The 27,564-nt window shown below is 46.5% G+C and overlaps 1 protein-coding gene across 1 annotated transcript in view; it reads left to right on the top strand.

Moving 5' to 3' along the window:
- The first annotated feature begins 550 nt into the window (after positions 1 to 550).
- Positions 551 to 27,564, top strand: part of LOC144119610 (uncharacterized) — a 39,710-nt gene continuing 12,696 nt past the window's right edge. The window contains exons 1-9 of the mRNA XM_077652185.1: positions 551 to 720; positions 12,368 to 12,689; positions 13,999 to 14,155; positions 15,703 to 15,876; positions 16,785 to 16,970; positions 19,554 to 19,738; positions 21,603 to 21,798; positions 23,428 to 23,431; positions 24,438 to 24,504. Of these exons, the coding sequence (XP_077508311.1) occupies positions 12,529 to 12,689; positions 13,999 to 14,155; positions 15,703 to 15,876; positions 16,785 to 16,970; positions 19,554 to 19,738; positions 21,603 to 21,798; positions 23,428 to 23,431; positions 24,438 to 24,504 (1,130 nt within the window). The 5' untranslated portion in view covers positions 551 to 720; positions 12,368 to 12,528. The remainder of the gene's footprint in view (positions 721 to 12,367; positions 12,690 to 13,998; positions 14,156 to 15,702; positions 15,877 to 16,784; positions 16,971 to 19,553; positions 19,739 to 21,602; positions 21,799 to 23,427; positions 23,432 to 24,437; positions 24,505 to 27,564) is intronic.

Raw genomic sequence — 27,564 nt, forward strand, 5'->3', positions numbered from 1 at the left:
AAACAGGGGCATGCTAATGTGCGAAGCGCGCTGCTGTCGCTTTTTCGTATTACATTAATGCGGTCAAAGAAAGAGCAGCTCATTTCAGAAATGGAGCCAAGCATTAATTATTGGGGGGATGAGTGAGGAAATAAGGAAACTGAACAGTTTGAAACAATGTTAGAGCAAACCGAAGAGATGAAGTTGAAAACGGCGTTAGTCGAACCGGACGTACAGGAATTGCGGACACAGCTAAATGCACAGAGGGCAACGCCGATTGTTGAGGTAAAATACTCCAAAATGCTGAGCAGTGCGCTAGCAACGATTAGCGATGTGCTGACTTTTGAAGTGTACCTGGGAAATGTTAAAACGTTTACGATTCTGGTTCTGCGGTTTTCGGAACTCACAAAGGCAGCTGCGTAGCGGCCGCGCGCTGCGACATTCCGAACTTCCCGCTGGCATTCCAGTGCAGGTTGCAAGGGGCCGCTTCCCAGCGAGAGTGGCGTGAAATAACTGTCGGCATATCAGAGAGACATCAGCTGCGAGAAGCGGCACGCTGTTCAATCATCCGCTGGAAGCAAACATCTGCTGCGGACACTGGATCATATAGGACGTGCCTTACACGTACTCCAGGGCGTTTTTAATTTCTCTTCCCTGTTCCGATCGACGTGTGCTGGGAGGTTGGTCGCACTGGACGTAGGTACTGTTGCTTGCTCGCAGAGTCTCTGCAGTCTTTACCAGGTGCGTAGTTTTGCATGCATTGCGTCATTACGTCTCTCCTATACATATTGCTAGCTCTGAGCTTAACTGCATCGCGCTTAGTAACGCGATAGCGTTAAAGGCCCCGGCCGTTCACCAGAAAATCCGGTGTCAGCGTTATGAGCGAAAGATCACGAGCATGGCTCTGGCAGGTAGTGACCACAGAGCAACCTAGGAGGCAGGTGGACAACCTAGGTTACGTGACCTTGGGGCGTCATCACAACCTTCCCATCGGACAGTGAGCAAACTGCCCAACGTGGCACGTGGCAGTTGATGACTGGTCGCTCATGATATGAGCAAACCTGGCGCATCGCTTAACCGCTGCACCAGTGCGCCAGGATGGGTATGAGGATACCCTGGATCTATGAACGTAGAGTAGATATGTGCCATGTGCTTATGTGCTGCTTAATGTTGCAGGTTTATAATGCCGCCGGAAATGACGCATGACAAGCGTCCAAGCAAACTCATGTTGCTACACCTTTTTTGCAGGGTGGTGGCCCGTTCGATTACCTTTTAAAAAGAGAGTGTAATTGTGTTTAAAGCGCTTATTGTACAGGGATTTTCTTGTTTATAAATAACCTTCTTGGGTGGTGTAAGGGTGCGAGTTGTAGACACCACAATTAAACTAGCCCTGATGGTGTAAAATGGTACTCATTGTGCGTCTAGCTGGCTATGTTGATGCCATCATGATAAGTGCGAATTTCACATACGTCCCATATACAAGAGTTTAATTCATCACCGCATACTGAGCCATATTCAGTTATGCAAGAATCACCACTAACCGCCAGAGAGATAGCAAACAAATGCCTGGGGTTTTTATTCAGAAGAAATCTACAAACGCATACAATTATCCAGAAACCACGCAGTAGAAAAATATGCACCCTTAAAGGTGTAACGCTAAAGTCGGCACACTTTCTACACCCTCATTGTTTTTTGTGCGATGAGCACGTTAGCACCTTTAATGCACTGATGCACCCTTCAAAGGTGCACGGGTATTGTAGTTCCTTAAGGTGCAGGGGTGCATAAGGGTGTACGGGTGTTTGACTTGTACAATATTGCATTAGTTCAATCAATCGTGCGTGTGTTTAAAATGTTGTGAGCTATTCGAGCTTTCCATTAAATGACAGCTGCAGCCTTGATGCGAGCAGTTATGACTGCGATTTGCGCACCCCGTATGTAATAATTAACTGAATTATTTTAGCTGAAGTGCTAAGCATCACTGACTCCAAATAGGGGCTCGCTGAAAAGGCATATATAAACTTGGAGAAAGTATGCGTGTCATGGCAAGTATTGCGCGCAGCAGTGGTGTCTTCTGTGTTCAACTGTCACCTCAGTAGCTTTGTATGACGAGTTCTAGCCATGTTTACTCCTGTGTTGGTTACTTTGGCAAACATGTGGCACATTATAGCATCGTGTTACTGTGCGAGCTGGTTTGCTGAAGATTGGCCTTCTTTAGCAAGCTCTTTTTTCTTTTTTTGAATAGAAAAATCACGCCGTGAACATCGTGTAGACATCACAAATGTGACTTTACAGCAAACAGGTGCAGAAACAACGTGAAATACCCATCTGGGTATTATAATTATAGTCGGGGATGCCTTAACTGCAGTGCAAAGTTAGACAGGTCGTCGGCAGATTTTTGTAGGGAATGTTTAGCTTCCCTCCAAAAGCGCAACCCCCCCCCCCCCCCTCCCCCCTTAAAAAATCGATCAGCGTCTTTTAAAGGAATCAATACCTATGAAACTACTTTAAAGAAGTCGAATAAAGGGTGCAACTGTAGCGATCCCACCCTTACAACCGGTGTGACTTTACACCCTTTTGGGAGGCTGCAAGGGTGCGAGTTATAGACACGGCAATGCACCCTTAAGGGTGCAAATTTTTTCCCAGTGTCACAAGTTTCTTTGCATGAGGCTGTCGATTGGAATTGAGGCCTCACCCAGCGTATAACGTTACCGCCAGTCTGCTTTCAGACTAGCATTTTTTGATACCTGTTTGATCAGGGCGTGCGCGTTAAGTATTTAATGCAGCCAAGTGAAGCAATGAGACGACCGCATCGACGAACTGAGGCTGAACTGGTTTGTGGGTGTACCACTGACAAATAAATTCAAATCAGTCATTGGAATATAACGTTGGCTAGCACAAGAGACATGCTTGTGGCCAACGTGGTTAACATGTGCACACAGCAGTGGCAGCGGGCACACACGCGGCAGTCCGTACTGACCGCTATGCAATTATTCTGGCAGAAACGCGTGCTTTTCTCTCGTCTCCACCGTGACGTCTCCTTCTTGATAAGTACTGCTAACTTCACTGCACGTGTGTCGCCTCTCGGAGCATCGAGGGACGGCGACCGTGCCTAGTAGTGCAGGTGCCACAAGCTATACACTGGAACCTGCACACAGCAGTGGCAGCGGCCACACACACATCAGCCCATTCTAGCCGCTACGCAGTATTCTTGCAGGTGGGCTGATTTTTGTGTGCCTTTTCTAATCGCTGTATTGCGCTCCGCTGCTACTACTGCTGCTGCTGTATAGTCTCCAGTGGACCCTTGTTTTTCGAACAATGTCGAAATACTTGGTCTGCCATGAGCTTCCTCAACAAGGATGACTTTTTTAGGTCGACCTGCAATTGCGCAACTTGTGATTCGGCACAAAGGAAAAGTGCTTCGGCTCCAGCAAAAACTGATAATGCAAAATAGAGCGTCACGTACGGAACCTGAACGAAAAAAAATCTCTTCTTCCACTTGTTGCAAAGGTCGACGCCCTTGGCTAACTTTTTGTAAAGTTAATGGAATTGAAAAATCAATTCAGTTAGTTTCAGACCAGCATGGGATTGCACTACGTACTAGATAGTCTTGAAAAACAGAAGAGCGACTGCCCTAAAGACAAGGGTGGAAAACATTGAAACAGGAAAATGCTAGAAAACCAGGGAAATAAAGCTTTCAAATGAACGAATTAGAGCAATACAGCTGCAGAGTGAACTATAGGAAGTGCATGGCGTCGCTCACGACCAGCACGAAAACCTGCTTGAAAAAGAAATGAACGACATAGAGGTTTCGCTCAAACTCTCAACCCTGGAATACTCAAATCTTGAAGCACTGCATCGATTACCAGCGAAAGTTGGAAAGGAACCGGTCATTACTGCCACATTTCGTTTGGCATCGTTAAAAGAGAAATGGGTGTCATGTCTCTCCCTTCTCAAGACCAAGGAACTAGATGTGCAGTTTCTCGACAATTTAACCCTCACAAAAACAAACAGTTGCTCTGTCTAGTCCGCTCCAAAGGAACCGAAATGAACTAGCGCTTTGTGAGCGATAAAGACAGGCGCTTTTTTTCTCAAGAAGCAGAGGGCGAAAAGCCCTTTGGATATACAACGAGCATGATCCGGACAAAAAAATTCGTGGTAAGTGGCATGCATCCTCTGCTGCTGCCTGTTTTCCAGTAGAATGTCAGTTCTCAAAGGTCTTTTCGTTTACCACGATACATAATCTCTTCGTAGCATTCCTTTGTTGGACAAAACGCAGTCGAGGTAGTTTTCTTTTTATCGCCTAAATGCGTACAGCTTGCGTAACAAGGACGAATAAGTTTACAGCTTTTTCTCTTGTTTGAAACACGAGTTTGATGTACTCAGTTTTCCAGAAACGTGTTTCAATAATTCAGATGATATGGTGCATTTTGAAAGCTAAAAATTTGAAACTGTATGCAGAAAGGTTGAAAAAGGCAGTGACGTTGCTATTTACAATTAATAAAATCTTCGCTGTGAGGCCGCATCTGACTACATAGTTCTAAACCCAAATACTGAGTCACTTTTTGTGAGGACTCGGCCTGCTTGTATGGAGTCATTTACCGACCACCCTCAGGTTGTCACGAAGAATTCTACAAGATTGTTGAATAGAAGTCAGACAAACTTTCTGCATTGAAACTTAGTTAAAATTATGGGTGACTTCAACATCAACCTGCTTCGATCTTCCCACGTGTCTAGCATATTTAATGACACACTAATTCTAATGGTTTCTGGAATCTTATCAATACCCCTACCCACATCACCAGCCATTCTGAATCATTAATAGATTTGTTTGACAGGTTACGAACACGTTAACACAATGGCTGATGTCCTTGCTATCGATATCAGAGATCACCTATCTCTTTTCTGTGCTGTATCAAGAAGGCGGTGTACAGATTTTCCATGTAGAGACACAACGCATACTACACGGATGACAGCAAAGGGCAGTATTGAATAGTTCTGATTTCTCGTGGCCGCGGTTAATTGGCACAGATTGTTAGTACGCATGTGCGAATAGTGGTTTTCTGGTTAGAAGTGAATTGGAAGCAAATAGTAATTTTCTTCATGCATGTGATATCGAAGCCAATTTTTCGGATACTTCTGGCACACAAAAAATGTTTAAACAGCACGACAGGCATTTTCAAAATTATACATTTTTCGAACACAGAAGGCCTGTTTCGTGTCGCTCAGCTGTTACACATTCCAGAGGAACAGAATGCTGCATCTCTTACAGGTTTCATTTCAATAACAGCCGTCTTAAAGAGCGTGGCTATCACGCTGTACCGTGAGTTCCACATTTTTCTTCTGGACGTTCTGGAAGAGTAGCGGTAAACACACTGGTGGACCGCCGAGCTCGGCGGAGGGGCAGCGGCCTCGTAACGGACACGACGCAGGATAGAGTGATTCATTACACCACCTGTCGGCCAAGTCCGCGTTCTTGAACGCCGGTTCGCGTGTTTATAAATTCCAAAGCCAACGGCCGTAGAACTTTGCAGGTGGATGCCCTCCATTGCCCTGTGTGACGTTGATAGACGCACGGAAAAGAAAATTGCCACCCAACTGCGAATCGAGCGGCGGACCTCGTGGATGACAGCCGGACGTGTTGGGACTAGAGGGGAAATAATGTGCGCTGTATAGCATTACAGGTCACGCACTCAAGCACTGGTTTCTCGTGTGTGTCTCGTCTCCGCGTTCGCATTCAGTTCTTCAACTTGTCAACTCTGTGAAAGTCGCCGATTTTTCAGTTAATTGAAACCAACGCGACTAGCTCGCTACCCGGGTGTAAAAAAATGGCTCTGGCTTAACTTGGCTAACCCTGGAATTCAGCGAAAAGCAAGCACGCTTGCTAAGCGTCTGAGACTCGTCCGTGGCAGCTCCGCTACACGCTCGCGACAGCCGTTCTATACATACCGACACGACCACGTGGCTATGACGGGGTATCACATGGTGTTCGACACCCCCAACGGTTGTCATCACGTGGCTTCACCTCATCGGATGTTCTTAAGGTCAAAGGTCAACCGAAAAGTCACCCAAGGTCAAAGTTAAGCTAAAGGTCATGGGTCCAGGTCAGGGGTCATTGGTTGTACACCATAACTGTGCCATGCACATATGGTCATACACGGCTAACGTGGTTGGGCTGAAGGTCGTTCAAGGTCATTCTCCGGCCTACGCGACAGCTGCTTTAGTAACTAGCGTAGTGAAGCTTTTCGCTTGAAAATAAATTTCTTGGGCCATTCCATGCCCATCCTAGTTTCCTTTGTGGGTTCTGCCCCAAAAATTGAAGGAAAAGGGAAGGATGTCGCGGCCGAAAAGTTTGCCCTCCTCCTACCGGAGATTCCTACACTCTAAACACGAATAAGGCTATATGGGAGTGAAAAGCGAGTTAGGGGCACGGTATTCTACCCAAATTCCAGAGTAGATTTAGATCACTATTTATGCGGAAAGCTAGCTCGTGGCAGCGGAGGGATATTCCCGCTGCACAGCATGGTATCGTGATGCAGTTAGCAATGGGAGCTAGGCTTTTAAACGCGGCACCTTGAGGTCTTGAGGTTAGCAAATAGAGAGGATTGAAACTTCGGCTAAAATATTCCTAAGCGCTAGAACTTCTCATGTTTTGAAGAGGAAATTTGTTTCCTTTGCCAACCGAAAGTATCCTGTACTTTTGCGTGACGCAGAATCTACCCCTGGGTTTGGGCAGCATGCCCTGCCCCGAAAACGGAGCGCGCTAGAGGCCAGTTTACTCCCTTTTTACTCCCATATAGGCGTATTCGGGTTTAGAGCGTAGTTTATTGGTGGCATTATTATGCGCGAAGTGGTTTTTGGAACCTTTAGTACAAAGGTAACCCGCGCGGAACAAGATGCAGCTAAACTTGATTCTCCTCACATGTAGCTCCCCGCCGCGGTGGCTCAGTGGTTAGGGCGCTCGACTACTGATCCGGAGTTCCCGGGTTCGAACCCGACCGCGGCGGCTGCGTTTTTATGGAGGAAAAACGCTAAGGCTCCCGTGTGCTGTGCGATGTCAGTGCAAGTAAAGATCCCCAGGTGGTCGAAATTATTCCGGAGCCCTCCACTACGGCACCTCTCTCTTCCTTTCTTCTTTCACTCCCTCCTTTATTCCTTCCCATACGGCGCGGTTCAAGTGTCCAACGATATATGAGACAGATACTGCGCCATTTCGTTTCCCCCCAAAACCAATTATTATTATTATTATTATTATTATTATTATTATTATTATTATTATTATTATTATTATTATTATTATTATTATCACATGCAGCAGTGTCGATAACAATGTGCGGACGGGCCGTGTAATATGTACAGTGCCGCTCGGGATGCAATGCTAATTTAACATCTTGTTGCGTATATATGGACGTCTGTGCCGTTCTTGTCTCTTCAACAGTCCGATTTATCTCTACCCTACTGAAAAACGTATATAGGTTTGAACGGGTCAGCAAATAGGATTATGGCACATTTGGTTTGGCTTTATAGGATGGACATCCCAAAGCGGCTCAGTCTATGAGGGACGCCGTAGTGGAGGGCTTCGGATAATTTCTACCACCTGGGGTTCTTAACGAGCACTAACAATGCACAGTACACGGAATTTTCACAATTTTCCTCCATCGAAGTGCTACCGTAGTGGGCGGGTTCGAACCCACGACTTGCATGCACTGTGTGAAGTAAGTGAACGGTAATTAACCACGGGTAATCGAAGTTACACGGAGCCCTCCACTAAGGAGTCACTCAAAGGCTGAATCGTTTTGGAAGCTGCATCTTATAATGTTAACCGAAATGTGGCATAATCCTATTTGTCTCCTATTCAAACCTGTACACATTTTTCAATAGGGTAGCGACAGCCAGGCCCTTGCGCGAGCGGAGTCCTCCGGACCGGTATTGAGACTTCGGCTGCATATACGCCGAGTTGGAAGCCAGCGTGGTCACGTGGCGCTCGAACCAAAGAAGTAGAACGGCGATACGCCATCCTTGGTACTTGTGCAAGCAGACGCTTGTGCGTTCGCGCTCCTTTAATTAAACGCCCTGTATGCGGTAACGAACAATTACACCCCTCGCATATTTTCATGCTTCACAAATCATCCGCGGCGCGCCTTCCGGCATTCGATGGAGTTAAGTTTTCAGCGGGAAAATTGTTTGTTCAAAGCAGCGACATCTATCGGAACCTAGCAAGAATTTCGTTCGTTCCCGTTCGTATGCACGCCGTTCGTACTATCAATGCAGCCGCATCGCTGCATCACACTGAGCATAAGAAAAGAGTGACAGGGCAAACGGAACGAAGCGCCCTCCAGCGGCACGTGGACCGTGCTGCTTTTGAAATTACGAGGGGAAAGGAGCACGCGATCTGCGTCAGCCACTCGCGGAGCGCGGGAAAGGAATGCGGCATACTCAGCAAATTTATACCTGCAGCGACTCCAACTATATATCACGACAGGCAGTGGCTCGACTATGCGCGGCCGCACAGCTGGCCACGGCTCCTCCTCTCCATTTCTACACAGTCCGTTTCCACCACTACGAAACCTCCGTAAAGGAGGAGGAGGAGGAGGAGGAGGAGGAGGAGGAGGAAAGGCAGGGAGGTTAAACGAAACCTCCGCAAAGCTCTATCATGGGGAGGGCCGAAGCAACCTAAAGGCCAGATCTACCCAGGCGCGCTCATGGAGATAGCGCTGCACTGGCCATGATGCAATCTAGAGCTTAATTCATTGTCATATGCACGGCGCTAAAGACCTCTGTGCCTGATCCTCCACATTTCTTTGCGTAACCGCTCAACGCGGGATTTTCCCCGAAAAGCTTTAAATCTGAAAAAAAAAGAAAACACCAGAAACAAATATTTTGATTACTCTGAAAAACATTATTCGGATTATTCGGTAGCGACCAAACAGCTCCAGCTCAAGCGTTTCTTCTATGAACTTGCAGAACGTATCACCTGCTGGCCACATCATCAAGATTAGCGCTGACCACCGTACTGGAGGTGGATAGGCTCCATCTGGACCTCACAACCTGCGTAACTGGCAAGCCAAAGTGGTCCGTTAGGTGCAGTCCTGCAAGAAACGGGCACCCAGAGTCATAACTGGCAGCGGCGACAGCGACCGAGAAGCTCCGGCTCAAGCGTTTACTGTTCCAACTTACAGGTTAACACTTTGTGCTCAGTTTAGTTGCCAGCTGTTGCTGCTGCCAGATACTGACTTGTGTTTTGATGCGTTATCGAACCATTTTTGTTGTTCTGCTATGACACCTGATGTAACTATAAGCTCATAAAGAATGCGAAAAAGATATGCAAGACATGGGCGCTGTTCTTGAGGGAGAATTCAGACAAGAATACAGGGAGGTGAAAGCTAGCCTTGATTTATTTAGCAAAACCTTTGAGGACATGGCCAACAAAATGAAAGTGTTTGAGAAAGACAAAGCTGGATTCAAGGCGGAGAACGCTTCTCTGTCCGCTGAGTGCGCACGGCGAGGAAGCAGAGACTCGAGCAGGAAGAAAAAATGACAAAGCTTGAACAATACTCAAGGAACATGAACCTGGAAATCAAAGGCATTCCTGCAGCTACCGAAAATAAGAATCTGCCTACTGTCCTGAAAACCGTAGGTACAGACAAAGATCTGATTTGGATAACATTGATACCACAGCAAGATTTGTAACATACGCTGATGACACCAACATACGTTTAACAGTGATATCGAGCTTCGTATTTCAAGCGCGAATCAGCTGCTAAATATAAACTACATTTAACTCGCTCTCCACAAACAATACTAAAACAAAAGCTGTTTTCTTCAGGCAAAAAAATTGTAACGTGGACACACAATCCATACTTGATCCCGGCACTGCAAATATTCAAACAGTGCCTGAAGTTAAAGGTGTTGTGCTGAAAAAAATATGTCCTGGAATGCTCACATAGACGTAGCTGCACATAAAATTTCGCGCATTACTGGTATCATGAGCGAATTCTGATATTGCGCATCTTTTAGCATTAACCGCCTAATTTCTAGTGCCTTGTTAACTTACTTATCAACTACTGCCACCTAGTGTGGGATACAACTATTTTGTCAAACATTACTAAACTTTACATCATACAAAAAAAGGCTATTCGTATAGTTAAAAGCGCTGCTTACGATAACCAAACTGGACCTCTTTTCAAGGAAATGAATATTATCACACTTCCTAACATTTATAAAACAAGGCTCATTGAGCGTTATACTAATGGAATTAAACAGAACAGGAACATTTCAGGTGACATAGCAAACCTGACTCGTAAAAGATATGCACGTAATACTCGCAGTAGTGAACTCTGAAAAATACCTCGAGCACGCACTGACTATGGCTGCGACAAGCTACACATTATGCTCCCATCAATTCTAAACATGAGAAATGTTTCACAGCCACAATACTCTTTTTGATAAATACGTCGTAGCCACGATGCCTGCACTCTTTATCCCTTTGTCTGCATTTCACCGTACACTCTATACCTCATTAGGCTTTTCAGCCGCCGCGGTGGCTCAGTGGTTATGGGGCTCGGCTGCTGATCCGAAAGACGCAGGTTCGATACCAGCCTCTGCGGTCGAATTTCGATGGAGGCGAAATTCTAGAGGCCTGTGTACTGTGCGATTCAGTGCACGTTATAGAACCCCAGGTGGTTGAAATTTCCGGAGCCCTTCACGACGGCGTCCCTCATAGCCTGAGTTGATTTGTGACGTTAAACCCCAATAAACCATAAGCCAAGTCATTAAACTCTTCGTCTATCTTGTGCTTATCCTTGCTTATGTCTTGATTTTGTACCAGATCCTCATGTCTGATACGTTGTTTTTGGTCCCATGTTTAGGGGCTGTGGAGCCGATCAATCCCAGTTAGAGCTTTTTGTTCACGGTGCTCATCATCTGTAATGTTGATATTGGAATATAACGAAAAATGAAATGAAAGGTGCCACGGGATTTTTTTTATTAGCGCCTTTCTTCTCTTCACCATACACTTCATTGCCTCCACATTTATTACGAAATTACTTAAAAATTCTTCCATAGCGGACAGTGAAGGCAATTCGCTTCTTATTCTTCAGCCAGAAGTGGGCGCCATACTGCAAGTTTCAAGGACGCCCGTACTTAATCCGACTTGCCCGACTGCATATGAAATCCAAAGCCCTTCATTTCAGCCACAAGCTTCAGGGTGAAAGCTTAGGAAAAAAAGGAATACAGCCCTTGCAAAAATTTCTTTAGACAGCCTATAGACTGTCCACAGACTTCTGTTTATGAAGTTTCTAGACTGTCTACAGACGAATCCTAGTGTATAGTCAAGAGGCAATACAAATCGTATGGAGAGTCTATAGACAATCTATAGATTTATGGCTATACGCTTTTAGTCGACTTTTGTTTATAGACAGTTCATAGACTATGAATAGACAAAATATACATCTATAGGAATAAAATAGAGTCTGTCAGAAGTCTATAGACTATTTTTATACGAAAGAAGCTCAGGAAAGAAGAACTGCTTTTAGTTCATTTCAAGTGTTCGCTACAAAGCCAAAACAGTACGAATGCACCGCGTCCAAGAAAAATCCAACAAGGGAGCAAACCCTGGGATCCGTTTATTCCTCTAATTGAGATGTTTCTGGCGATTACATCACGCGCCTGATTTGCTTCATATTTTCGGCTTAGGAACTGGCTAGCGACGCCAGTGTTGTTTGTTCTTTCCCAAGTTTCTTTCGCATGAACACGCACTCGAGGAAAGAATAAACAAGAGGGAGAAGGACCGAGTCTTGTGCTTGCCTCTGTGGAGGTAATTCTGACAACTTTGCGATGCAGCGTGTTCAAACCTTTCCGCGAGCCAGGGGCGGATGTTTGGGTCACTTTTGATAAAGGTTCTTAGGAGGAGGGCTGGAGGTCCCATTCCAACCATCTATTTCTTCGACTTTTTTCATCTTAAAAAAATAGGGTTAAGCCTCGTTTTCCGATGTAAAATCCCCCCCCTTCATGCCCATTTCGAAGGCGTCCTTGTCGGAGACCGGTGTGTCACTGTTTTTTCGCAGCTGCTTTGTAAACCCGGCTAATTCTTCAACAGCATCGCGCAAACATCGGACAAAAACGGATGTGTATACGCCGCTCTGTGACAAAGCCGAGCATCGAAACAGGCTGTAAACGACAAGAACTTTGTTGGCATGTGCGTATCCCCATCTGTTTTCACTCCTGACGTCATCATATCCCGCTGAAGAGCGGTTTGTTCGATGCTCATGCCGTTAGCGGTCTGGTCGGGCGTACGTACCTGTTTCCTTCCCCGGTTTAATTAATGAAGTAACCAGCGTCATTTCGCTTGCGGGCGGAGCAGTACAACGTTTTCAATCATTCTCGCATGCAGGCGGAGTAAGCGGCGGCCGGAGCAACACTGCACAGTGCCACCTGAGCATTCGCGTTTGCTGCCTCCACTAGTACACCGTACACTGAAACGGAAGGTTCGAAAGCGGCACACTTGTCTCTCCTTCAAACCATAAGGGGAGAGCTGCTATCGACTGTGCGCTCATGGCGGCAACGCGAGGCTTCCTGCTGTCGCGGGTTCTATGGAAGTCACGAAGTCTCCTCCCCGAGTTCATCCCGGCTGCATCTAGAGCGGACATTGGGAAGACGACAACGTCCGAGTCATGCCATCGTCATTCGTCCGTACGTCGGCGCTGCCATGGCAGGTATGTAACCCGCTCAGCGATTAGCGCGCGACCGCGGCGCGGCGGCAGCGTTTCGACGCAGGCGAAACCCAAGCGCCCGTGGGCTGTGCGATGTGAGTGCCCGTTAAAGAACTCCAGGTGGTCGAAATTATTCCGGAGCCCTCCACTACGGCACTTCTTCCTTTCTCCTTTCGCTCCCTCCTTCATCCCTTCCCTTACGGCGCGGTTCAGGTGTCCAACGATATATGAGACAGATGCTGCGCCATTTCCTTTCCCCCAAAACCAATTATTATTAGCGGGCTTCCCATATACCATGACAACGAAAAGCTATCCGCTAGCTTATATGCGCCTGTATGCCTCAGATCATCTATTTCTACTGTGACGACTCGATAATTGTGCACAAATGCTTAAATTGCGGGAAGCTGGCGAAGTTGCCCGCGAACGTAAGCACTATTCCGCTTCATTCTTTGAAAATAATAAATCAATCAATGTAAACTGAAGACGGGGGTTGGGAACCTACTTGGTATGTGGGGTTGGGGTTTCACGTCCTGGAGTCGTGCATATGAGCTTCGAGAGGCACCGTTGTGGTGGTCTGCGGATAAATTTCGGCCACCTGGGCTTCTTTAACGTGCACTGACATCGCACAGCACCGTGGCGTTCTTGCATTTCAGCGCCATCGAAATGCGCCCGCCGAGGCAGGGATTTGACCCCGCTACCATGGGCTCAGCAGCTGAAAGCGTTAGCCATCTACTATAAGCCACCACGCCTGGTGCTTATATTTGCTTTAATTCCCCTAATTTCTCTGTGAGTGCCCTGCATTTGCGAGTGCAAGACATACACAGTGTTGTGCCCTGGACCGCCTCGATCCTCGCCCATTAACAGAGCAAAAGATCCTCGGTCCGTGGCCACAGCAGTCGACTGCCCTCAAGGCATACAAGGCACTCTTTGCCTACTTGAGAGCGACTGGATTGAGTGACAAATTGTGACAGCGTTGTGCGTGTGTGTGTGTGTGTTATGCCTTTTTCCCCTTCTCTCTTCCTCCTTTTAGTCCCCTAATCCCTCTTCCCCAGTGCAGGGTAGCCAACCGGAACCCCTTTCTGGTTAACACCCCTGCCTTTCCCTCCTCGTCTTTATCTATAATTCCCCTCATTTCCTTCCCCAGTGGAGGTTAGCCAACCGGAAGCCTTTCTGGTTAACATACCCCTTTCTCTTTATCTATCTATCTATTCGGTATAGATAGCTTTCTATGGTATATTGGGTGGTCCACTGAATTCCGCTTCAGCGCATTATTTTCGGCTTTGCCACATCGTGTTGTATTCTTTCCTTTCAGAGATGAAGCCGTGCGCCTTGCTTATACACATTACAAACCGGATGACACGGCGAAGTCGACCACGTTACCGCCGATCATCGTGCTGCACGGTCTGTTCGGATGCCGCAGGAATTGGGACGCAGTGTCGCCAGCGGTAGCCAGGGCGACCGGACGGAATGTAATTTTGCACCAAAAGTGCACTTATTTTCGTGTCTTTGAGACGCAGTAGAAAGAGGGCTAAAGAATGCGGCACTGCTTGCAAATGATTTAACAGTAACTAAGCAAGAAGTAAACAACAACAATGATAACAGTTGTCTCACTCGGGGTCCACACCTCAACCGCAACATGTAGGATAGGAGTGCAAGGTGGAGGGAAAAGAAGGAAGAACGTTATGTTCAGAGAACACCAGCCCTTTTGCGCTTGCGTCCGCGGCTGTGACACCTGGCGGGTGACCAGGTGGCGTTGCGCTCCCTACTGAAGGCCACGTACAGCCTTTTTCCTTGAAGTTTGTTGGGGCCAAATTACACGCCTTCCTCAAAGCTACGTGATAAGACAGCAGCAGGCGCCCGCGGCGCATAAAAAAAATTGACAGCTTTCACGCTTGTTGTATAAATCACGAAAATCAGCGAAAGTTAGCGCAAAAGTAGTTTTTTTTTAAACCTCTGCGGAATCCCTTTCTTCACGGCGCCTTCCAGGTGTCCACCCACTCAAGCAATGCTATAATAAAGCGTAAAAAGAAAGCAGTCTGCACGACTAGACACGCACGCCTGATTCAAAGCATCGTAATGCATCATGGAGAGGTCCTCGGTCTGAACCCAATTTAGGATCTAGTCCTGGAGATCAGGCGTTGGGCTGCCTAGGGCAGACTCCCACTGCTCCTTTTGATTTAATATTCAGGAATTTTTTTTGGAGGGGGGGGGGGAACGAACGAACACAGCCCCACATGATGTGGTATAGACCTCTCTCCCTCTCCCGCTACCCCGTTCCCTTTGGGGTAAATGAAGTTGTCATTCACTGGCTTCTGCACCATGGACGCACCCTGTTCCTTATCTCACTCCATCCTTCATCCCTTCTAGATTGATGTGTCCACATATTGTGTCTAGATTGATGTGTTCACAGTTACTTCGCCCTTTCCTTTCCTCGTAACCAATTTACACGGTGGAGTTGTCCACAGAGCGTGAGACTGCTACCGCGCCTTTACTTTCCTTATGGCTGAGGTCGGGATTCGGAGTCCTGCACTACGGCACCTCATTCTTCTTTTCTTCTTTCACTCCCTCCTTTATCCCTTCCTTTACAGCGCGGTTCAGGTGTCCAACGATATATGAGACAGGTACTGCGCTCTTTACTTTCCCTCAAAACCAATTATTATTATTTGTTAGCCAGGTTTCGCAGTAGGACGATGAAAAGGCAATAGGGGCAGGGGAGGTACGCGCGTTCAGGAAGGAGAACAAAGAACCGTTTTGTACAAGTATTTATTTACATGGTGAGATTAGAGCATGTTGCCGGATGAGAGAAAGAATTACGGGACGGTCAAACATCTGATCAGACATGATGGTGATGATGATGATCAACTGTTGTATATAGAACAGACTGCATCGCTCACTTACAGTTCCAGAAACGAGGGGCGTGGTACTTGCGTAACTCATTCTGCGTTATATAAATCTTGTAGCCCTCGTGCCGGCTTTCAAGATCGAAATTTCTTCGCGCGTGGGCGCGCATGCGCAGGTGTTCGCGGTGGACCTGCGCAACCACGGGGACAGCCCTCACTCGGACCACATGGACTACCCGCTGATGCGCGCCGACCTGGAGCTGTTCTTCCGCGACCGGGGATTCAGCAGGGTATCCTTCGTAGGACACAGCATGGGCGGCCGGGTCGCCATGAGTTTCGCCGTCAACACGGTCAGAGAAATCGACACGCCTGAGAAGTCCCCGAAAAATATGCATGCGAGATGTTCCTCTCAGCAACCAGTTTCAGTAACGCATGAGCTGACGTGCTAGCTAGTGCTCTTGCGTCACACGCAGTTTGTCTTTTAGTGCTATACCAGAATGAAGGAACACTTATTCTCGTAATTAGAGAAATATGCTGCCTCTCTTCAGCAGATTTTATTGGCCACCTGTCATGTCACTTGATACAAACCCGTCATGTTACCATGCAGAGACAGTGTTATCAGTTAGAGCGACAGCCATCCGGATGCTTTTCTGCGGATTCAAAAACTGCTAGTTAGTGGTCGCGAATGCAGTTCTGCATTAAAACGTAATGCCATTCACGTCCGTAGTTCACACAGTTGCCAAGGAATTAAAAAAAATCGGCGCTGCGATTGTACATTCACTGCGGGAATACCGGGCGTTATGAACTTCGTGCTGGATTGTCTACTAATTAATCAAAAACATGGATTCAGCTTGAGAAATGCTTTTTCCTCAAGCGAACCTTCGAGTATCGTTCAGAAATTCACGAATATCCTGAAGGCTTTAAGAACTGCAGCCAAAGTGTTTTCATGTTAACATTATTCAGGATATATAATAGCCGGAAATGCGGTGCAGCCACAATTTCGCAGTTTAATCAGCATTTCTGTCCCAAAACAAGTAGAACCGAATACTTGGTTCAAACCACCGCAACTCAAACCTTGCTGACATTCCGGTGGCGTCCTTTTGCCCTCTGGGCTGCTTTGATAAGATCTATGCTCTGTATGGACCTGGAGACCGAATCAAGTCCTCCTCGCTTGGGTGTCCAGTAGGAGCCGCCTGTGTTCCCGGAGCTATTTGTTGGTCCCGTAGAATAACGCGACGCATTGCCTCTTTTCGTGCAGCCCGACGTGGTGGAGCGCTTGGTAGTGGTGGACATCGCGCCGAGCTATCTGCCACCAGCGCTCACTACGCAGTGGCTTCCCTGGCAGATACAGGCCATGGAGACCATCTTGTGGCTTCTCTCGCCGCACATGAGCCTGGACCAGGCTCGCCAGGTGGCCGACCAGTTTCTCAGCAGCCAGATAACAGTGAGTGTTCGCTTATGAGAGCAAAGCAGTATAGAACTGAACTGGCTGTTGGGGAAAAGAAATGACGCAGTATCTCTCACATATCGGTGGACACCTGAACCGCGCCGTATGGGAAGGGATAAAGGAGAAACTGAGAGAAGAAAGGAAGAAAAAGGTGCCGTAATGGAGGGCTCAGGAATAATTTCGACCACCTGGGGATCTTTGACGAGCACTGACATCGTACAGCGCACGGGCGCCTTAGCGTTTTGCCTCCATCGAGACACAGCCGCCGCGGTCGGGTTCGAATTCGGGTACTCCGGATCAGTAGCCGAGCGCGCTAACCACTGAGCCACCGCGACTGAACTCTAAATCGAAAACACTTTGGAGTTCGTACACTTTGTACGAACCTGCGCGAGTGACGACATGCCTGGCTCGTCTTCGGCTGCAGTGGTATATACAAACCGCGTGGACGAACTTAGCTCGTCTTCTGTAGCTAAAGTGGTTAAGGGGACCCCAATCAGGCACCCCTTATGTTCAACTCTTCTCATTCTAACCTGGCTCGTCTTCGGCTGCAGTGGTATATACAAACCACGTGGACGAACTCAGCTCGTCTTCTGTAGCTAAAGTAATTAAAGGGACCCCAATCAGGCACCCCTTTATTTCAACTCTTCTCATTCGAATGAATTAGAAGATTTGAAAATAAGGGGTGCCTGATTGGGGTCCCTTTAATTACTTTAGCTACAGAAGACGAGCTGAGTTCGTCCACGTGGCTTGTATATACCACTGCAGCCGAAGACGAGCCAGGCATGTCGTTGCTCGCGCAGGTTCGTACACCCCCTACCGAGGACAAGCTTGGTGATCCCAGTGCTTCCAGTATCCGCTAGTATCCGATTACAGCCACATAATTGGTGAAATATGTCCAGAATCCCTCCTACTTTATATCTGCGGGACCAGCAGAGTGTTTTCTACAACAAGAGAAGAAAAAACCTTCAACCAGCTTGCTGACACCGAAACCTTCATTGTCTTTGTTCTGCACGAGGAAGAAAGAGGCGGAAAAGACGCGTCCGGACTTCAGGCCGAATGCAGTGGAGATTCTGGGTGCTGAAAACAATCAGTCTCGCAACCAAAATTAGAAAAGAAGGGTGTCCGACAATTTGGCGTCCCGTCTAATTTAGAGTACACCGATATACATGTCGTTGCTTCATTTTCTCTGACCGGTCCGAGGACGAGAAGAGGAACCGAAAAAGAAACCCGGATGTGGTGTGAGGACCGTGCTGTGGCAGAGTGCTCTTTACCCTTCTTTGAGATGTGCTGTACAAAATCCAGCCCCATAGCTACCAAACCAGCTCTTTCAAAGAAGTTATCGCTTCCAACCGCTTTTCTTGAATACGTAACGAACCGTGAAAGTGAACTTTCCGGGCGAACTCTTTAGGCACAACAGCGAACTACCGAAAATAATGCGCAGTGAAGACCAACTGCCGCAGATGTTTTGCAGTGAAGCCGAATGTTTAATTGTTTTTGGATTAATTTATTTTAGTATTTTATGCAGAAATGAAATTCGATTTCTTGCTGTTTCGGGTCTTTATCTTCTTTATAGAATCCATTAAAGCAACTAAAAAAACTGGTATTTTTGATCGGTTTTTAGGAAATAATTGATCAGGGAGGGGGTTAATACGCGTTACATTGACGGTACCAAAACATCAGTTCGAATTAACCGGGTGCTAGAATAAAGTGAGTTCGAAGCAGCGATATTCCACTGCACTTAATTATCTGCACGTGCAGATGTCTTGCAGACAGGGAGAGCGCCGTAAGCAATTGGGTTGGCCATCTCGTTTTGCTCTCGCCTTTCGGTTGTCGAGATGGCCTGGAGACGAACAGAACATGTTTACCAGAAACGCAGAAGAAACGCAGAAAGACGGGAAGCCTCACTCCGCCGACCAACGTTTCGGCACGTGAACTTATCTTCGTCTGGGCGAAGACAAGTCCGACAAGACTATTTCTCTTGTCGAAACGTTGGTTAATGGACTACAGCTCACCCCCCCCCCCTCTTTCGGTTAAAGTTTGTGTTTCGAGAACCGTCTTCTTTGCTATCTTTTATGCCCTGAAAACTTAACGGGTACCGTACCGAGCGCAGACACTGCTTTATCGCTAAAGTGTGGCGTCATCTGTAATGCGCTCAGGTCAAAGACCTAATCACCGGCGGCTTCTGTTGTCTTGATAACAGCAATGAAAAGTGCGAGAGTCGTATCTTGGGATATTTAGTGCTTTACAAAGTGACCTTAGGGGAAATAAAATCTCGTCAACATAGAAACTGCACTGTAAAGGAAAGTTGTAGTACCCCACGAGTGCGGCTGGAGGGGCAAAACATTATGGTTGCTGTTGAATAGAAGGACAGCCAGTGTGACCTGACGGTTCCCATTTGGTTTGATTCAAGAGATGTAGCTTCAAACTTTCCCGTGTGTTTAAATCGCAGCCTGATAGCTACAAAGTGCTCGATATCCGCCGTGTTTCCTGGGCGCCTGAGGCTGTTGCGGATACGGTCGGGATTCGGTTGTATTGGAGGTACAGTCTGGGTTTTACTCATTATTTCAATTTTCCGAACAGAAACCATACGTTCGGGAGTTCCTGCTGACAAATCTGCGGAAGGGACCTCGTATGTTCGAATGGCAGCTCAACCTTAAGGCCATCAAACAAAACTTGAAAACAGTGACTGCCCTTGACTATCTAGACAACGGAGGTTCCGACGTCGACACACTGTTCATCAGCGGCGAGGATTCTATTTACATACAGTAAGACCACGTTGGCTGCTGCTTTTTATGCGCCATCCTGTTGTGATAGGGAAAACCTGTGAGGTTTCTCCGAAGGCCGATAAGAACCGAGGAGCCAGGCTGCTTACAGTGCAGGCCAGTTTATCCAAGATTCCCCGCAGAATCCTGGCGAAACTTTCAACGGAGTCAACAGACTATTCAAAGAAATTTTTTTGTGGTAACAAAGGAATGCCTTCATATTTGTTTATTTACAGAATATCAATAACAATTGTGCTCAGTGCTTTACATGAGGAGTGTACTGATTAAAAAAGATGTTAATACAAGCGATTCGATGGTTGTTTCGAAGCAAACCCGGCTTGCAGTGAGGATGATATTAGGGGTAAGATCTTGATTAGAGTTGTTCAACATCTGCGCTGTGCGTGTTAATAAAGTGGGATCATTGGAGGGGTTCATACATACATAAATACCTAACATAAGCGAGCTATGTGATAGTTAACTAATTGGTTGTAAGCTAATTTTACCACTTACGAAAGGAAACGAGCGATGTGTTGTTAGCGTTTAGGATCGGCAGCCAGCTGCGACAACACCCACCTAGTTTTAAAAATTTAGGTTGAAGCCTATTAATATCAGCAACGTTGCTAACAGTAAAGTAAATGACACAATTGTCACCGATTAAACTGATGCTTTATGAAATAATATTTGGAAGCCGTTAATGTAAATCAAGATGAGGAGGTGGCCCAGAGACGGTACCTTGCGGTACAATAGATAGAATGTTAGATAGAGAGCAAGTGTTATTATTAACGATTACAAATTGTTGACAGTTGATAACAAAATCATTTATTTAGAGGAAGCGAACATGATCAGAGCATGATTTTTTAAAACAATTTTCCTATTCAGAAACAAAAAAAAAAACATTGCCAACAACCGCATTGCGAACTCAGTACTCGGATAATTCTGATGATATCTTTGCTACTGATCAATATTCGCATGAAAGGTCGAAACGCATGAAAGGTCCTCGCAGAAAGCTAAAGAATAGGAAACGCAGAAGGTATGTAGGGCTGACGCAAGTAGAAGTACAGCCAGGATCAAAAGTCCGGCGCAATGCGCTGGGCTCGACTTCAGGAGTGCATCGATAGGTGGCGCCCACGTGCAGCGCGGCAGTGTTCGGAGTTTGTAACGGAGGTCAGAGACTTTTGGTTTCGACTGTACTTGAAAAGGACTGGTATATATTTGGATTAGGCGTCACGGCCGCATGGGCAAAGGTAGGCCGTCTGTTGCACCGTCGTCAGCCTTTCTGAGACACCCATATTTGGTACAACCTACACATCTACAAATACTTCACATGTGGTACACAAACAGAAAACGCGATAATAAAAACCAGAAGCTCTAGAACTAGGAGGCGTTGTGACAGTCACCACTTACACATCGCCCAGCTGACTAGTGTCTGTTTTAGAGCGCGTTCGCACGATAGAATGTATTGCGAAAGTCTGGACCTATGGACATTCTATCGCTGTCTGATGCAATTAACGAGTAAACTCAGTGCTGACTCTTCACCAACCATACTTTGGGGGCGATCAGTTTCCACAAGATGATGTACGGTATTTATTACTGAAAATTAATGCAGGAAAGGCAACGATGTCTACATAAATGTCCAGCGCTCACGTGACAATATTCTCTGGTAACCAAAATGGACGTTACTTAACTGGGCTCGTAATATTCTTCCCTTATCTGGTCTTGATCGGTTTGGGATATGCGATCAACTTGGTGTGCGAGTGAGAGTCTGTGCAAATACGAAAATTGTACTCTTATGTTCGCTTCGGTCGATGACATGTTATACATTGTATCTACTCTGAGACGAAATATCACTCCCAATTCTTTCTGACAGTGCCGAAGGCCACGAAGCCCTCAAGCAGTCATTCCCCAACGCTCGCGTCGTCGCCATAAAGGGTACCAGCCACTTCGTCTACAAGGACAAGCCCGAAGAGTTCGTGAACTTGGTCAGAGACTTCATGTCCGAAGCCTCAAGCGGAGTATTCGAAGAAAAGGAGGAATTTCGTGCTGAGGAGCCGAAGATAAGACACGTACCTTGAATGCGTCAAGGAAAGAGACGGGAGAATTTTCTGTCTTGTCGGCAGGTCTGGAGAGGCTTAAGATTTAATCGGCAGGCATCTAACGTCTCATTACACGGGCATGCAGTTTCGATTACCATTTAACATATCGGCAGTCGGACGCATTTACATGGCACTCTCCAAGAAACTTAGTTCAGCTCAACCTCTCGATCAAGTGATCACGCCACATGGTACCCGTTATGAACCAAAACAGGTTTGTATTCTGTTATTTTTCTAGCTTAAACGCAAATTTCATGTTATTATTTCAAATTTTCACTTCTGTCCAAGCTTTGTGCTTTGGGTATGCCGAGGCTGAATACCCCACGGACCCGAGACTATCCAGTAGATGTAGGTGTGACAAAAATTTGTACCGTTGATTATGTAAATAGGAGAAAAAAAAACTGAAGGCTTAGCATCAATTTTTTTCTTGCTATGCCTACCCACGCGTTTATGCCTTTAGTCTCTTGAGTTTAATGCAAGTTTTATATCCACGGTAGCAACCTTACGTAATAAGGTTTGAGAACTCATGTGGCCGCAGGAAATTTTGCCGACTCTCCCGATATGGCGGGACCGTCAACCGCCATCTCATCAGTTGACCCGTGCAACTGGGACTGTCCGTATAGGCTGAACTGAACTGCCGTTGAGCCCTCAACGACAGTTGCAGTTGCCTTTTAATCTACCGCCCAACTGCCGTTTAAGCTACCATTCATTGAAAATGTCACTGTAATATCAATATTATTAATATCACAATGACATTTTACAAAGCAAAACTTGCTGATGATGCGGTACAAGTGGACAACGCATAAAGTGGGGCTGCTACGAGGGGACGCCTTCAAACATAGGTGTCATTATCGATCTCTCTAGTACGCTGGAAATGCACAGCAATTGATGTGGGCATTTATGATTAGGCCTAGAATTATCGTTGACAGCAAAACCAGGGTATCTGACGGAGTGTTTTCTACCAATCAATCAATCAATCAATCAATCAATCAATCAATCAATCAATCAATCAATCAATCAATCAATCAGTCAGTCAGTCAGCCAACCAACCGGTCAATCAATCAATAAATCAACCAGTCTGAATTTTTATCGCACGCTATTAAAGGTTGTTCAAGCGTACTAATTCTTTACTTGTCATGTGCTTTGGCATAATGCTTTGTTTGCGTGTGGGAATAAATCAAGCCAGAAAAATTGTGGTCCTTTTTCTCCGCATCGAAGTTTTGCCGCAAAAGACGGAAGTGACGACACTGACGAGTGGTATTCGTTGGTAGTCAGCAAATAATTTGTAAGACACCAAGACTCAGCAAGCTGTCTTCCGTACACTACGCGCATCCCGAACGCAGCAGTTTTGCTAGCGTCGTCTTTTCTTGCGTCGACTGGTGCAAACAAACAGAAAAAAAAAAACATTAACGAGTAATGGTTTTCTAGGTGGTCAGGGAGGGTACTAGGCAAACTTCCCATAGAGAAACATTTAGATTAAAATTGCTGCGCCCACATCCACCACTACGCAAGGCACGCATAAAGAAATAGCGCTCTTTAATGAATGCTATAGATCCCTTTAGCTGATGCATGAACACCACCGATGTGCTATTCTGCGTGCAGGGGAGTGGGTTTGGGGACACGAAACACCGATAGGAAGAAGAAGAGCAGGAAACAAAACAAAAAGAAGCATTCGTAAAAGATAAAAAAAGGCCTATATAGTGAAACCACCTGGAAGTGGAACGTGTTATGGCAAGAACAAAGTGCCATGTTTCTCAAGAAAGGAAAAAAAATGCTTCTATTCATTTCGCCTTTACCGAGTGAGTCCTATGTGAAAGGGAGCACATTATCCGCCTTCGTCCGATAGAGTGAGTGAAAACAACCCTTTTTCTATTGTCCTGTGTAGCTTTCCTCTGGAAAGATTATATGCTCAAGAGACATTTTCAACTGCAGTGCAGAATTAACAACATAATTCGTTCTTGCATGATAATAATAAAAATAATTGGTTTTGGGGAAAAGGAAATGGAGAAGTATCTGTCTCATATATCGTTGGACACCTGAACCGCGCCGTAAGGGAAGGGATAAAGGAGGGAGTTAAAGAAGAAAGGAAGAGGTGCCGTAATGGAGGGGTCCGGAATAATTTCGACCACCTGGAGATCTTTAACGTGCACTGACATCGAACAGCACACGGGCGCCTTTTGCGTTTCGCCTCCATAGAAACGCTGCCGCCGCGGTCGGGTTCGAACCCGGGAACTCCGGATCAGTAGCCGAGCACATTAACCACTAAGCCACAGCGGCGGGTCAAACAGACTGGTCCTTTTCATACTGGAGCTGCCACCGCTGTCGCTCGGTGGTTATGGCGCTCGTCTGCTGACCCGTAACACGCGGGTTCGATCCCCGCCGTGGCGGTCGAATTTCGATGGAGGCCAAATTCTAGAGGCCCTTGTTTTGTGCGATATCTCAGTGCACGTTTAAGACCCCAGGTGGTCAAAATTTCTGGAGCCCTTCACTACAGCGTCCCTCATAGCCTTAGTCGCTTTGGGGCGTTAAACCCACATAAAAATCGCATTGGAGTTATTCCTGTACGCAATAAGGTGGCAACGATCGACCTGCTGTACCCCACTTAACTGCAGCGTTCCCATGCATGACCGGCGACGAGGCTCTCCCAAGCTCTCGCAACCACCTGAGCTATCAGCACAGGCAAGCTGTCTTCAGCTCCTACGAGGTTCGACGTGCAATCTGCGGCATTAAAAAAGAATACGAAAACGCTTTTTTTTAGGAAGCGCTTTATCGCTACTTTCTTCTGGCGTTCAAAAAAAAATTGCGCATTCTAGCTTTTAAAATTTAATATTAACTATTGAAAAAAGGGGTTGTAGGTAAGCGTATGCTCCAGTTTAATTACCTCCGTGAAGCTTGAACAGTACTGTTTTAGCGGATGTACTGGGTTTATTAGTTTTAGGTCTCGTTACGTGAGACATCCTGCGTAAGCACCCAGCGTTATCAACCCATCAAGGGCTGCTGCTAAGGCACCCGTGATGGAATCAAAGCTTGTTCAAAGCGTTCGCCGGCATCTTGGCGCGCAGAACATCCTCAGAGTGGTTATCTTAACGACTTTCGGTACGGGTAAGGGGACACCTAAGATGTTTTTGTAGTGCGTAGCGTGCACTTCGTCGGCGAACTGTCGCCAGTCTGTGTCTGTGCGGAGAGTAGCGCAATTCACGTATTTTTGACACTGGCAACAGGATGTAGACGCCAGTTCAGTATATGGGGGCTGTTAATCTAAACAACTCCTACCAATGCGACCATTGCCCTTCGACCTTTTCCCGTGACACACCTCCGCCCCTTTCTGCATACACATACACTGAGAAAGCTGTTTCATGTTCTCACAAGATATCTGTCAACACCGAGTGAAAGATGAGGCCAGAAGCCCCAGCACACACGCCGCGGTTTCGTGCTCTTTTTTTTTTTTTCGCTCAGAAAGTTAAAGTCTCTGTGTGCGTAGCTTGAGAAGTTCTCGTTATCAGCGGCGTCGGTCGGCGGCGTCGGTCATCGGAGAAGGGGGTCACTTTTCGCTGCGAGATTAGGCGGAGCGACTGACCGAAAGAACATAGCTTCCAAGCGGCCTGCACTGCTTTCTGGCAACGGTCGCTGTCGTCTCGTGGAATTATCTGCCACTTGGGCGTGGCCTTATCATGTGGGTTCTGCGTTGTTGACGTGACAGAGCTGCTGCAGATGTCAACAAAGACGAACGAATAAATAAAAGCGTTCTGAATGCGATAAGCACTAATGCGAGGAAATTAGTTTCTCAGCTTGGCGTTTCTGGAGCTTTCCGTGCTCCTGGTGGTTTCTCCTGCGAAGCGGGAAAGTCTGCGCGATGACCAAAATGCAAATAGACACACAATGTTGCTTAGTCTGCTCACCAGGAATGGGCGAACTCTTCGTTACTGATGGAGGTCTGTGCGGTGGCCTTTCGCGTTCTTCGGAGTCAACGGCACGCATTTCTAGAGTCCTCACTTTCGGCGTCCCCTTTAGCCTACGCGCGCCTTGGCGTGTTAAACCACACATAACGTACCGTACCATAGACCGATAACAACAAAGCAGGGCGCTCATGCAGGCTGAACACACTTAGTGAACACATTTAGCGAGTACGTGCAAGATGCATGCATCAAATCACACTGTGTTTGAACCAGGAAAATCTGTTGATGCAAGGGCTGATACTAATTGTGTTCTGAAAGGTGGAGACAAAACTTTTGTTTTGGGTTCTTTTTTTGGAATTGTACGCCAAACATGACTAACTTTGGATAACCACATGAAATTCGCCTGCGTCCAATAAATAACTGTTTAAAACTGGTTGCACCTGAACTGCTTGATACATAGCTGCTGGAAAGGCGTCAACACACGAAGAAGCAGCGTTTTGCTTCGTCTTTCGTGTGTTTGTGTCTATTTCTGTGCTGATGTCACGGAAACTAATTATTTATATGTTGCATTCCATACAGTTTCGGTTAAGGTTTAAGATGCGGCAGTTATAACGGTGACTATAACGTCAAAGGTAAAGTTGAGGTCACTTGAGGCATCCAAAAACTGCAGTAGCTATTCTTTAACTCGCTGCCATTCCGGTTCATTGGGAGCCTGTTAAAAGGGTGAAGCGGCGATAATTTTCTCAATTTAACACTTTATCACAGGATGGTGACAGCAACCTGGCCGGCACGAAGATAGCAGAGCACTATTTACGGAAACTTTATTGAGGCGAATATGTATCTACAGAGATTAGAAAAACCGACGAGGGTGATAACAGCAAGTGCGCCCCGGCGGACGTCGAAGATCAGAATGCCCACACTCTAGGCAGCAGTGAATTTAGAAACCAGCGAAGTTTCGAAATAATGCGCCTAAAACACGGTTGGAATTATGCCTTGAGTTTTCCATCATTCCGTGCAATTCGTCGTTGAGTTTACAAGCTTTTAAAGTCCCCTTTCTTATGGAACAGGACAATGTTAGCATTCTTCCATGCTTCCGATGCGCTCGAGGCCATGAAGCACTGTGTGTACAGTCTGACAGGTTTTTCTGCCAGATTTTCTCCGCCATCCTTCAAGAGCTGTGCAGTTACTTGATTCTCTCCGGTCGCTTTTTCCCTCTGCACGGCTTAAAAGCCTTTCTTTACTCCCTCCTTCGTTAGCCGAGAGATATCCATTTCCTCGGCACCACTTCATGATTTTTCGGCTACTGTACAAATCCGTGTATAACATTTCGACTACTTTAACGATTTTATCGATATTGCTAATGGCATTGCTTCCGTTGTCTCTTAAGGCTGTTATTTTAATGCGAAAGCATTACATGGCTTATCGTCAACGAAACCTGGCGTCGGCGTTGATCAGCAGCTGTGGACCCCAAGCTCCCAGATGACATCACCGCGGTACCAAAGAAACATAAAATTGCCTTCAAAGGTGCGGGGAATTGAACCCAGGACTTTCAGAGTGCGATGCGAGCACGCAACACATAGGCCACAATACCGCGTTGCATCTTGTCGAATAAAGAGGGGCCTAGTATATGCGTTGTATGCCTTAAGACTGTATGCTGATGAGCAGATGTGTCATCAGAAAGAAAGAGAAAATATTTAAAAAATAAAGGAAAAATAAAAAACAGAAAGGGAAAGAAAATAATGAAAAAATACTTTCGCAGGCAAAGCACCTAAGAAGTCTCAAGTGCCTTCCGTAGTTTTTCTCTTCGCCGCTTTCTGGTTTCATCAGTTCTTTAGAGCTTATC

This window comes from Amblyomma americanum, chromosome 2 (assembly GCF_052857255.1).
Source record: "Amblyomma americanum isolate KBUSLIRL-KWMA chromosome 2, ASM5285725v1, whole genome shotgun sequence".
NCBI lineage: Eukaryota > Metazoa > Arthropoda > Arachnida > Ixodida > Ixodidae > Amblyomma > Amblyomma americanum.